At 37.9% G+C, this 13,015-nt stretch overlaps 1 protein-coding gene across 2 annotated transcripts in view; it reads left to right on the forward strand.

The window, feature by feature from the left end:
- LOC126253258 (nuclear pore complex protein Nup98-Nup96) overlaps positions 1 to 13,015 on the forward strand; it is a 134,222-nt gene that overhangs the window by 36,914 nt on the left and 84,293 nt on the right. For both annotated transcript variants that reach the window (XM_049954463.1, XM_049954462.1), the window contains 2 exons: positions 10,036 to 10,151; positions 12,567 to 12,852. In XM_049954463.1, the coding sequence (XP_049810420.1) occupies positions 10,036 to 10,151; positions 12,567 to 12,852 (402 nt within the window). The remainder of the gene's footprint in view (positions 1 to 10,035; positions 10,152 to 12,566; positions 12,853 to 13,015) is intronic.

Below are 13,015 nucleotides of genomic sequence, written 5' to 3' on the forward strand. Positions count from 1 at the left end.
TAAAGCACTGATTTCGACACGTCAGGAAATTCGTTAGAGATACCTGTTATTGTGAAGTGCCTCTTCTAACGAATCCTCGCTTCAGCTGAAGCCACCAAATAGTCTGTAACCAAAGAAGGGCGAAGGGAGCAGTCCTCATCATGCACGTTGTCATGGCCATTTTTGGATTTCGTACCCACTTACGCACATGGCTTTCACTCATAACAGTATCACTGTACACTTCACAATGAATTTCTGCCGCAGACTGGTTCCTTGCTGACAAAAACCATATCACTGAGCGAACCTCACACGCAACGGGCGAGTTGATAGTCTTAGACATTTTGAAAGCACAGAACAAAACTGTACAGGTTAGCTACAGAGCTGAAACTGAGCACAGTTGTTCCGAGGCATGCCGGTACCCGATGGACGAGCTCGTTGCTGTATGCGTGTGAACTACTAGTGTCTACAACAGAACGGATCTTGCATAAAAAACACGCCTCATAAATGTCCTGTCAATGTTAGAACAAGATCTTCTGATATTATTAGGCATTTACCTGTATCCAAAAATGAAGAAGGTGTAACAAGACAGAAATAGATATTATGAAGTTACTTTTGGATGAAAATATGAGACCCCTTATTGCAACATGTACTAATACTGACATCAATGAAGTTCATTGTAACTTTTCTAAGGAAAGGAATGCTAAAGAAACAGATGTTAAAGAGGTCAGAGCAAACTGTGGTATCTGAACCGAGTGGCAATTTCGCGGGGAGGGGCCAAATTCATATACTTGAGGAAAAAACCTTTTACAAAGCACCTAGCATCCAGCGCACGTCGGTCTATCGATTATTCATATGATTTTGGACATTTTTGAACACATTCTAACTTGATTTCCGAACGAATTATAAGTTTATTTTTGAATGCGTGCATGGTGCATGTGATGTCTGCCAGGGGAATCCTCTTCGCATCTAGACATGAACTTTCCTGCAGACAAAACGGGACGGGACTATACGAGCTGAGCGGAATAAAGCCAAACCGGTGAATGCCAACTGCTGCTTGTTTATGTGGTTGATTCGGTTTGCAAATGTTCAGCATTGTTATAATTACTAGCGAAATCCATAGTCAGACTACCACAGTGGAAATAAAAGACTAACAGGAATAACAGGTAAGAAAGATTACATATTATCTTCTCGGTGTATCCAAGAAAGTGAAATTCAGACAGAAAATTTTTAGCCAGATCGCTACACTAGACAGGACCAGTTGTAGTCCCCGGCTAGCAGGCGCTTAAGTTCCATTCTGGGAGTAGCATGGAAAACGCATTGTATGAACACATAATAATGCCTAACCAGAGAATAATCACTCGATAACTTAACTGGTGATTGTGGCAGGGTTAGTAAAGTTAACAGGAGAATGAGTTTAGACAGTGGTAGGAATAGTTACAGAATTAGTGGTGACAAGACTGTTTGTTAGAATGAGGAAGGAGAAGAAACAGGGACATCACACAAATTATCGAAGTATATGACAATTCCAAATTTATACAAGAATTTTGTACTACTTCTTTTCAGTCTCTTGCATGAGAAACTGGAGTGTATGAATGAAATGTGAAACTATTCCCTAACATAAAGCTTTTTGATTGCAGTAGGCCAAATAGGTAGTTCGTTTTGGTACTTCGTGAATTATATTGTCATACTATAAAAATGATCATTATTGCCGAAACAGTCTCGCTTATTTGGTGTGTGTGTTACAGTTGTTGCAATATTAGAAATGCCTATTTTGTTTTATCCAGCACACAGTGACAAAATAGATGTAATCAGATCGAGAAACCACACCTGTCTTGGGTACTATTTATATTAACACCTTTTTCAGTATTAGACGACAATATTTCGATTTTTCATATAGCAAAACGTTTGGCGAACTTTGATCTGGTGATAGTCCTTTCGCAGAAAGGAAAGCACGCCATGTAAAGCTGTAGCAAGATTAGAGAGAAATCGCTAGGACCTAAGAATTGAAAAAATGCATACTGTCTTGCCTGTCTCTTGTCTTTACTGGTTTTGGGTACCCTATATTTAATTATATGTCACACAGAAGAGCAAGTTATTAGCTAATAGGCAATAAAGAGTCCAAATTTTCTGGAGTTCTTGTTCTCCCGGTTACAAATAATCACATCCAGTATTAATTGTGATTTTATTTTTAAGTGAGGCAAGATGTCAAACCGGCCAACTGGGGCAGGAGTGGCTCTACAAGACATTTTAATTTCCACTGTCCTGAAATAGTTTTATGGAATCCATTACAAAATATACACGTTTGAGTTCCACAGAGCAAAGGAATGTTGTTTGAAGAGGCGTGGCACTGCACTTTGGCACACTTAAAACCAAATAACATCTCTTACATTTCCTTGAAGATATATGTTTTATGTATCGGACTCTTCAGAAAGATGTGCGTTACAAAATAAGTTATTTTTGAAAAGTGTTTTTTTAATTTTTGACGTTATGATGTGCAGAGCAGTCTTGAGTTATAGTGGGGGGGTTTATAGTCGCCTCGTGACCCGTGTTTACATTTAGTGATTTTTCTGTTTCATCTTCATTTATTGCTCTCACGTCAAATGAAAACAAGATGGATTTCTGTGGCTGGGAGCCATCAAGTGAATTAAAATACATTCACATAATTACGGAAGGCTAAGATATGTTACTAGTTTCAGATTTTATTTTATTTCCACCTTTCTGACAATCGAGCGTTAATCGCCTTGCAGAACACTAAAGTTATTTTTGTCGGTTTGCTAAAGAAATTGGCCTTTTATTAACCTTTCCTGCTCAGTAAATTTATTTGAAACGAAGTATTTAATTCCACACCATTGGCTAGTTTCAACTGTTCGCTGCCTTTGAAGTGCACATTTTCATCTTCCAGCATATATGGCATTACGCCATAATAAAGAACCAAACATGAGATAATACAGTACTGGTACTGCAAGAAAATTTATGTCCCGAAAACCACACTGAAAAGCTTAATATCAGGTCGAGGCCTACGTCATTGGGAATGTGGATATACGAATGTGCGCTTTAAGGCAAACTGTGCATTTTAGTATGGTTCACGAAATTCCGACACTCTTGGACTATCCTCTGATGTCTTGTTTCTTTTATGACATAATTAAGATCTTTTAATGTTTCACACATACGAACATACAGGCTTCCTACATCACCGTAGCTGCGCAAGGGGTTGTGACGCCTCTTATCCAGGTAGTGGGAAAATATTGGGAATTGTTCGAAAAGTGTTATTTTCAAAGTAAATTTCCGTTTACGCAAGATGAAGTATGTGCGACAATGTACAATGAATTTCTTAAATCGCAGAGTGTTTGCTCTCATTTAAAAATCAACTCTTTGATGACGAACCATTTAGAAGAATTTAGAGCCCAGAAGATCAGAGATTTAAGTCAGTATTAAAAAATTTACTTGCGTATTTGTGTGACGTATCTTAAAGTGTAACATGCGCTAAACAGATCAACATTATATGTGAAAGATTAGCTTCTCTTGTGGCTTATTAATCTCGGAGACAAATATTATATGCGAAAACTTTTGTGTTCTTGTAGCAACACTATGTATATTAACTTAAACCATTAACTTTTCCTGTTGGTGGAATTCGAATTTATACTTTCGTAATACGAAAATATTCAGCGTACATGTTGCTGCACATCAAAGATCTTTCCAAAACGTGTTTTCCCCCCCTGAGTTTTGTTTTCTAAAGTGCCGAGAAATTCTACGCTGCTGTATAAAACAGTATCTGTTCAAAGGATTGATAAGCTATACAGTTCTGACGGAAAGTATACTGTCACTTAACACAGAAAAAGTGTATTTTCATCTGGGAGAAAATGTATTTTTAACCTGGAGGTCCAGGAAAAATCCAGGAATTTTTTTCTTTGTCTGTGTACACACCCTGATATGTCAAATATACATTGCAAATAGGGCTAAAAACTAACATCCACCATTTGCTATTAGGAAACCTGTTAAATACTGCATAGCAAAAATTGCTGAAGAAGAGGCTTGCCTAAATGCACACGAAGTTTAGGCTCATATCCTGAAACAACATGTTGCGCTGTATAAGAGAGAGCGTCATACCGGTTAAGCTTACCTCCCATTGCTGACTTTGTGGACAGATTTCTTGCCATGTGCTAGGCAGCTCTCAAAGTGTTCCCAAAAATGGACACTTTTCGAAATGTCTCCTCGTTGAGCAATGTGCAATTAAGAGATTTCAAATTCCAGAAAGTCTCAATTTCCTCAAGGAGATTGAGATATCTGCCTTTTTCTTCCTGTGCCGCAATTGAAACTGTGATGTCAAGTGAGGAGGAGCATGGCCAGTATCAATCAAATGTGCCGCAAAGTTGAGTCTGTTGGTAATATCTTTCCCATCCAGTGCAACATGCTCACAATATCCTACTTACTTAACCTCCTGTACATTGTCGTCATAAGCAGAATCCAACAACCTTCTTCAAAGTTTTCTACCTGTCTGCCCCACATAAATTACATTATAATTGGCACACTGTAATCTGTAACCATCTGACTCTTGAAAAAAAATTAAATTTATGAATATTATTAATTAACTATTTACAGAGCGTATCTTCAGTTGAAAATGACACCCACGCCTAATTTTTCGAAAATCATAACAATTCTAGTACTAAAAAACCTAAGGTAAATTAAAGAAAAATTTTTTTTCCTGTGTATTACTGTTTGTAACTGGCACACGTTTCCTGCTCAGTTGTCTTCATTGTTTTGTTATAAATATTTCTCACAATATCATCATGGTAGTTATTCACTCTAACTATGTACAATATAGTTTGAAATCCAGTTCTGAAATTGGATTCTGACAATGGTAATCTGAGCATTATGATGAGACATCTAAAAATTTAGGTAGTGACATTTGTTTGTAGTACTTATATCTTAATGTGCTTTGTGTCCCTCTTTGTCTTTTTCTTGTGCCTTTGTCCCACACCAGTGCAGGATCGGCATGGTTATGAACAGATTTGGCATGGTTAGTTAAAGGGGTGGCTAAATGCACTTCTGTCACCACCTTATTACCCCGGACTGGAATAAGTGCACCCCAGCTGTACGTGCGTGTGTGTGTGTGTGTGTGTGTGTGTGTGTGTGTGTGTGTGTGTGTGTGTGTGTGTGTGTGTGTTGTTACTCATGTGGAAGTGAGTGAAAGTTTTCTAAATGTTTGTGAATTGTGTAACTGATATGGGACATGGTTACCATCCTTTGTATTCAGCAAGTAGGGTGTGTGAAAAGTGCTTGAAAACCACACTCAGACAAGATGGCAAACAGACCCTCATCATTAATCTGCTGGGTGGATTATATCCAGGGCCAGCATGCCCCCCCCCCCCCCCCCCCCCCTGCCCCTCAATCCTGGAAGTGGCACTTCAACACCCATGACTATCTGAATGGGTGTGCTTTGTCTTCCTCCCATCTCAGAAAATGATATGAAGTATTGTTATAGGAGTAAAATTAAAAAAAAAGAAAAGTATCAAGACTTCAAGGAATTATTGTTAAATGCAGAATGGAATCGCAGGTGAGTATACATAAATCCATAAGTTTTCTAGTGCATATTTTATTGTGGGAAATATTTTGAAATAGAACTGGAGTTAACAAGCGTATTGGCCATCTCATTCCACTTTCTTCATCTTTATCTTTGCAGGGATTTTTGCAACTAATGTTTCTGCTTTTAATATATTAGTAATTTGATATTTTAATGTTCCATAACACCACCACTTTGCGGTACTGTACTTTCAACAAAATGTATTTATTTAATATCTTTAGATATCACAACACCACCTGTCCTTGAGATCTAAGGGGTAAAATTCATGTGATATTATATACTTGAGTTTGTTCATGAGATCTATCATTGTGTCTTATTAAACAGTAGAAATTCCAAGTTGAAACAACAATATGAAAAGTAATAGATAGCTACTCACATCGTAGAGGAGGCCATTGATTTGCAGACAGATACAGTCAAGATTAGGTTGCTGCTGCCCATCTACGTCATGCATTCTCTGACAACCAGTGAGCATTCAGTACTGTTCTCAGCATACTGCAGTGAATGTTGTAGCCATCAAGAGTTGTCATGAGTGATGGTGGTGGTAATTGACAATCAAATGACAGACATAATGTGCAGTATACGCATTTCCTTCAAGTGCTTAGTGCATTTATGTGCTTACTGCAACCGTCACCTGAAACCGGCAACAATATAATCCCCACCCATGTCTCGAGCTGTGCATTCCGCCATCATTCGTGGATTGGACTATAGTAAATTCTCAAATCCATAACTCTTTCGGATGTACATACCTTGTGGCCATTGATTTGTCCTGTCTTTCAGAACTGTGGCTTCATGTAACATTTTATATGATTTTTTTTTGACATTATAAAGAACAAACAGAAAGTTTGCATGATATTTATTTTTTTATTATTCAGCACAAAATATAAACTTTTACACCACTTCAGTACTATGTTGTCAGTGTTGTCATCATACCACTGTGTTTTTTTAGAATTAAATTGCTCTGCAATTGTTTCTCTCATCAATTTGCTAGTATCTGCCCTAATTCACTGAAAAATCTTTTTGTTATTGTGGCTTTTGACATCATTCTTACAGCATCAACCAACCCTTCATCAAGAATTACAGAATACTTTATGTCTCATAATTTGTACAATTGACATACATAGGCACACAATTAACGTGTCATATAGTCTTTGACCAAAATTTGGCCACTTTCTATCCATTTTCTGCTGCTTGATGGAGGTCTTCTGTGCTACAGACGGCTGGAATGTTCAACACTGAAGCGTTTGCTGGACAGTCTGGACTTCTCCACAATCACACTTAATATTGTTTTCTCTGCTGTAACCCCACCTTGCCAGATTAAACCTTGATACACCCTCTCCTGATCTCAGCCTATTCAGAGATTTCCAGGACATCCATTCCTCATCATGCCCTGGAGCCAGAGTTTCAGAAACTCTTTTTCCAACCAGAGGGAAAGGAAGTCTTCTTCCTTCAAAGCTGACCCTTACGTTTCCAGCAGCAGCAGTAGTAGTAAGTATTGTTGATGTTCTAAGGAACTCTTCCTTGACCTCAATTGCTGTGAATGCGATTTATGCCCTTACAGGGGATGGGTTTGTTCTTGTTCAACTTTCTTTCATTCCTTATTCGCCGCAGTTTCTCTTTGAATAGGAGGTGGTGCTACACCTACAAGGTGGTAAATCCATTTGACATGAGTAGATTTCAAACAGCCTGGTATAATTGTGCAGGTGTTATTGAAGAGTTACTCTACCTGTTCGGCATGTCATGAACTATACCAAACAGGACAAGTGTACTCTGCTTCAGAATAGACAATTGAAAGTGCAGAGGTTTGAATGGTTTCAGGGTGACTGCCTTACTGTGATCCAGCCAATTTTCTTAACAGATTGTTTGTGGAGGAAACTTTCAACTCTTGATTCATGTAGTTTCTCTTGGAAGTGAGAGGTATGTCCAGCATCACTCCTAGGTATTTTGGAGCGGATCAGTGTTGTAATTCAACTCCTGACCACAGTTTCATCAACTAATGACTAGTTTTCTTAGGTCTCAAATGAAAAGCACACACTTGAGTCTTTTAGATGTTTGCTTTAAGCTGATTTGTGGTATAATATCTTGATCTTCAAGCAGATCAAAATGAAATTGGAAGATGTTTACGGACTATGGGTTCTTTTGCGTGCAAATCGTGGATAGAAGGGCTAAAAAAGAAAATCGCTGTAAAAAGCGTGAATATCACCTAAAGAGGTAAAGGAAATAATCAACTCTTTGAAGAAGAACAAAAAGTGTCCGGGGAAAGATGGAGTCATAAGAGAAGTATGGAAATTAAATAACAATAATCTCCCACAAGCAACCCACAGAATTATATCAAATATTTGGGAAACTGAACAAATTCCTGCAGAATGGAAATGTGCATTAATTCACCCTCTCCACAAAAAAGGTGCAAAAACCGATCCAAATAATTACAGGGGAATTGCACTGCTCCCTGTAATATACAAAATTCTTTCAAATGCCCTGTTGAACAGACTAGAGGAAAAGTGGACGAGTTAATAGCGGAGTATCAGGCAGGGTTTTCAAAGGTCGATCTTGCATCGAACAGATATGGAACTTAAAAACAATTTTGCAAATTAGAAGATGTAGAAATACTTTGGTAACTTTTGTCGATTTTAAAAAGGCTTATGATTCAGTAGATGGACAAACGTTATTTCACACCTTAGAGGAGTTCAGGATTGACAGGAAAACAAGGTCAATTATTCAACAGGCATTAACAGATACAGCCTCCAAAGTTAAATTCATGGGAGAAACATCAGAAGCATTTCATATTCGTACTGGTGTTCGCCAGGGAGGTGGAATGTCCCCCCCTTCTGTTTAACATGGTTCTGGAAAAAATTGCGAGGACATGGGAAAAGGAAATAAAAGGAATTCAGCTTGGCATTAAAAAAGAGCAGAGAATTAGGGTGAAGTGTCTGGCTTTTGCAGATGATCTTACCATTCTAATGAACAAGAGAGAGGAAGCCAGACTTGCATTGGAAAAACTACACAAAATCTCACAGAAAACTGGGCTACAAATCTCCTACGAGAAAACACAGTATATGGAAAACAAACCTATAGATAATCTCCCCATTATTACTCAATACGGGAAAGTGGCACAAGTTGCCCACTTCAGATATCTGGGAGATGTAATCCAACCATCAGGACTGAACTCAATAGACAAGAAAGATAGAATCTCCAGATCACAAAAAGCATATAAGCTTACTTGGAATCACTATAATAAGAAATCTATTTCTGTCAGTGCGAAACTAAGGCATTACAACACAGTAGTCCTACCAGGAGCACTTTATGCTGCAGAAACTACAGTGATTCGTGGTCATACTAAGAGCAGAGAGATTGAAAAGCAGGAAAGAAAAATTCTGAGGAAAATATATGGACCAGTGTTTCGGAAAGGAATTTGGATGAAAAGGCCAACTAGAGAGATTTACAAAGATATAGAAACAATAACAGGCACCATTAGAAAGAGGAGGATGAAATTTTATGGACGTATCAGCAGGATGAATAAAAGGAGGCTCATAAGACAAATCTTTTAGATAGTAAACAAGAGCAAAAACAAGACAAAGTGGATCACTGAAGCAGAAGAAGACATTAAAGAACTGGGGATCACACAATACAACATAAACAACAGAGAACAGTTTAGAAACATCGTACAGATACACACACTTAAACAAGAACATACAGAGAACAGAATGGGAAAAATATGGTCGGAAAAACGTGAGAGAGAACACAGTGAACGTATGAAGAGAATTTGGGAAGAACGAAGAAAGAAGAAGAAATCATGGCTACTCAAGTTCAGTCACTCTCCCAAAAGTGAATAATTGAAGATAATAATAATAAATGTAGCAAAATGGTGCACTTGTCATAGTTGTAATCAGTTAATATTGATTAAAAAATTGTCTTGTAACTGAAGCAAGTTAAGTGTACCAAGATTGAGCAGTGCTATCATTTGTGGGGTTAGTTCGCAGAAGCTATCCACCATAAAACCCATTGTGTCAGTACAGTTGTTCCAATTGACAATAAATGTCAATAATACTGAGGATAATTTCTAAAAGGGAATCCAGATGCAAAAATCTGAATCTTGCGAAGAACGCTGATCAAGTAGATAGAAGTGAAAAGGTTGATATGGAAGAGATGGGAAACTTTGTTATAGCCAAAAGTGTCTGTTGTGGTACAGCAGCAACAATGTTTATTGCACAAAAATTTAGGTTATGGTGCACAAAGAGTTTTCCTTTTGGAACAGTCAATTAGGTATAGGTGTATTGCTAGTGCTTTCAGTAAGTCTCTCTCTCTCTCTAGTCTCTCTCTCTCTCTCTCTCTCTCTCTCTCTCTCTCTCTGTGTGTGTGTGTGTGTGTGTGTGTGTGTGTGTGTGTGTGTGTGTGTGTGTGTGTGTGTGTACAAGCGTTTATTTTTCATGCAAATGTTTGCCATCTTATAGACAAATTGGAAATTTCTGTCATTACAGCTGTTGCTCCACAAACTGGTTTATTTGGTACCGCTACCTCACAGCCATCAACAGGATTTGGAACTCCAGCAGCTACTGGTTTTGGAGCCTTCGGAACACAGCAGAATCAAGGACAGGTAATACTTGAAGTTAACTGATGAGTGTATGAAGTTTAGTAAATAAATTGTTACAACCTGACAATGTACTATGAAATAAATGGTGTCCAACTTCCATATACGTCTATAGACAGAATTATAAATTGTTAAGACAGAGGGTTATAATATAGGCAGTTGTTCTTCGCATATGTCTTTACAAAAAATATTCATGCTTTATATCAGAGATTTACCATTGCCTTTGTGCACAGTCCAGCAGAATAAAGTCCAGTGTGCATGGTGCTCTGTTTGGCATCTTTTCTATTGTCAATTCAGTAAATTCAGTAGATATAGTCTTATACACTGTGGGTGTAGTGGGGTGAGGCACCATTGAACATGAACAGTGAGTCCTATGTTGTCCATTTCGTTTATCAGTCACTCACTCAGCAGTATCAGATTATCAGATACTTTATACCACCCATACCCTATTATAAAAAGTACAGAAGAATGATATGGTTATTTCACATACTGCACTGCAACCTAACTTGCTGAGGGCTTCTGTGGTAAATTCATAGTAGTGGAGGCTATCTTTGGACCAATAATGCAAATTCTTTCCATTGGCCTTACAGCCTCATCACAAAACAGTATATTGGATAAAATGTAGAACCCCTTTGCATCTTCTTACAGAGTGAAGCAGATAGTGTTTATTGAAGTACAAGAATCTTATTGTCTTTCCACAAAGATATGGGGCTGATAAGAAAATGTTAAATTTACAGTAAAACAGGTACATAAAGATAAGGCACTTGCAATCATCAGCAGCAGCAGTGGCAAAAAGATTTAGTATTTGCAAGAATAAAAGTACCGTTTACCTTAAACAGCACTGGTAATCTGGTCACTATACATGAAATGATGTCCATTGTGTAAATTTTATTAAAGCACGTTCACGAATGTTTACTCCGACATACTTATTACGTGGTCACTCAGGCAGCAGAAGCTTACTAATGTTTACTCCGACGTTTTTATTACGTGATCACTCAGGCAACAGAAGCTTGGGAACTCGCACCTCTCAGATAGCCAGTTTCCAGGGCTGTCATCCGGAATGTGCTTCACAGACTGAATGAAAGATTGGGCCACTGGCATCGCAAAGTCACTAAGTGCAGGTCCATTGAATCCAACTAACAGGTCTTAGCCAGATGGTAAAGACAGTCAGACTTTCTATTTTCCCGGGTTGCAGACTTCAAGTTTTCAGCTAATATTACAACAGACATGAAGTGCCAATTCATTGCAATCTCATTTACTGCACACAGATAACAACAATTTGATGAAAAGCATATAATAAGACTGTTACTGTCCTTTAAGTTTCAATTACAAAGACATTATTATTGCAGATAACTTGTGTATATCCACAACGGCACGTGATTTTATCCACAAAGTAACAAGTACTGCTGATATCTGCATCCACATAGACCACTAGTCACAGGGCTGTTTTGATCATTAACACACTGGATTTTCCTAGACTTCCCTGTGCTACTGTTTAAAAAAATTGAATGCTGACTTGCATTAAGTTACCTGCTTATTTTTTTCTTCACTTGAGTAGAATAATGTTACAAAAATAATTCTTGCCAGGGCCATTGAGGTAAACTCCACTGCATGTGTGAAATCATCTTCCAATATTACAAGTTAGAATTGTCTTCTGATTTACAGTGTGAAAGCTACAACTTAAATTGATGAAATTTTTCTTCCTACATGGAACTTGTACCAAACACAAATATGCTAAATTGACTTTTTTTAAATTTTCAGTCATACTCGACATTTTTAAATTTCTACAGCCTTTCGAAATGAGATTGGTTGGGTTTGTTGGCAATATTTCACTGTAAGTAATATTAACCCCCAAATATTCGCCCTGAAAAGTAACGTCTATTCTTGGCATGCTGCCCTCCCCTTCCCCCTTCCCTCCCACACTTATGTGATGAGTGGATGTGTACTTTCACTTTATTCAGTTGCATGATAAGCTTTTGTAATTCAACAATATCATGAAAAGGATAGTTGCTACCTATCCTATAGTGGAGATGTCAAGCTGCAGATAGACACAACAAAAAGACTGACAGAAAATGAGCTTTCGCCCAACAAGGCGCGCGCGCGCAGACACGGCAGTGTCAGTCTTCTTAAAAATATTAGGAGCTGTGTGTGCCTTTCTTTTGTGTCAAATTTTGATGATTAAAACAATTTTTCCTGTCACCATTCAGACAGGCTAGTTTTGGTATAAGCATCACTTCACTTTTACTATTAGCCTCATAACAGATGTTTGTTGTGTGTGATGAAAAATATTTGCTACAAAACTAATGATTTTAGATTGAATTGTGATTGAATTCATAACAGGTTCCAAGTATTTGTTAGTGAGTTTTTCTGCCGTAAGTATCAGTTTTTAAAATAGTTCAATTTACTTCTGTTTTCTTTTAGGGTATTGGCATCTTCAGTCAGAACAAGGCTCCATTTAATACTGCTCCTACAAGCACTGGCTTTTCATTTGGTCAAAATACAACACAGTCAAATCTCTTTGCAAAACCTGCTGTGCAAACTTTTGGGGGGTTTGGCACATCAACATCCAATTTTGGTAATGCTGGCAGTACAGGACTTTTTAACAACACCAGCACTACAGGATCTACACCTCTATTTGGCCAGGGCAACACTTTCAAGCCCAGTACAACAGGATTTGGATTTCCAACATCTACAAGCAACACACTAGGTGAGTTTGGTGTGAGTAATATGCATGCAATAATTGCTTGGAAATGAAACTGCTGATGTTTATTAACTGACAGTATCACTGTCTATTATTTGTAAGTTGTAATCCAAACTGGACTTGTATGTTGCCTTATTAAGAATGTGGAAACCTGCCAACTTTTATGGTT

The sequence above is a fragment of the Schistocerca nitens genome, chromosome 4, assembly GCF_023898315.1.
Source record: "Schistocerca nitens isolate TAMUIC-IGC-003100 chromosome 4, iqSchNite1.1, whole genome shotgun sequence".
NCBI classification, from domain to species: domain Eukaryota; kingdom Metazoa; phylum Arthropoda; class Insecta; order Orthoptera; family Acrididae; genus Schistocerca; species Schistocerca nitens.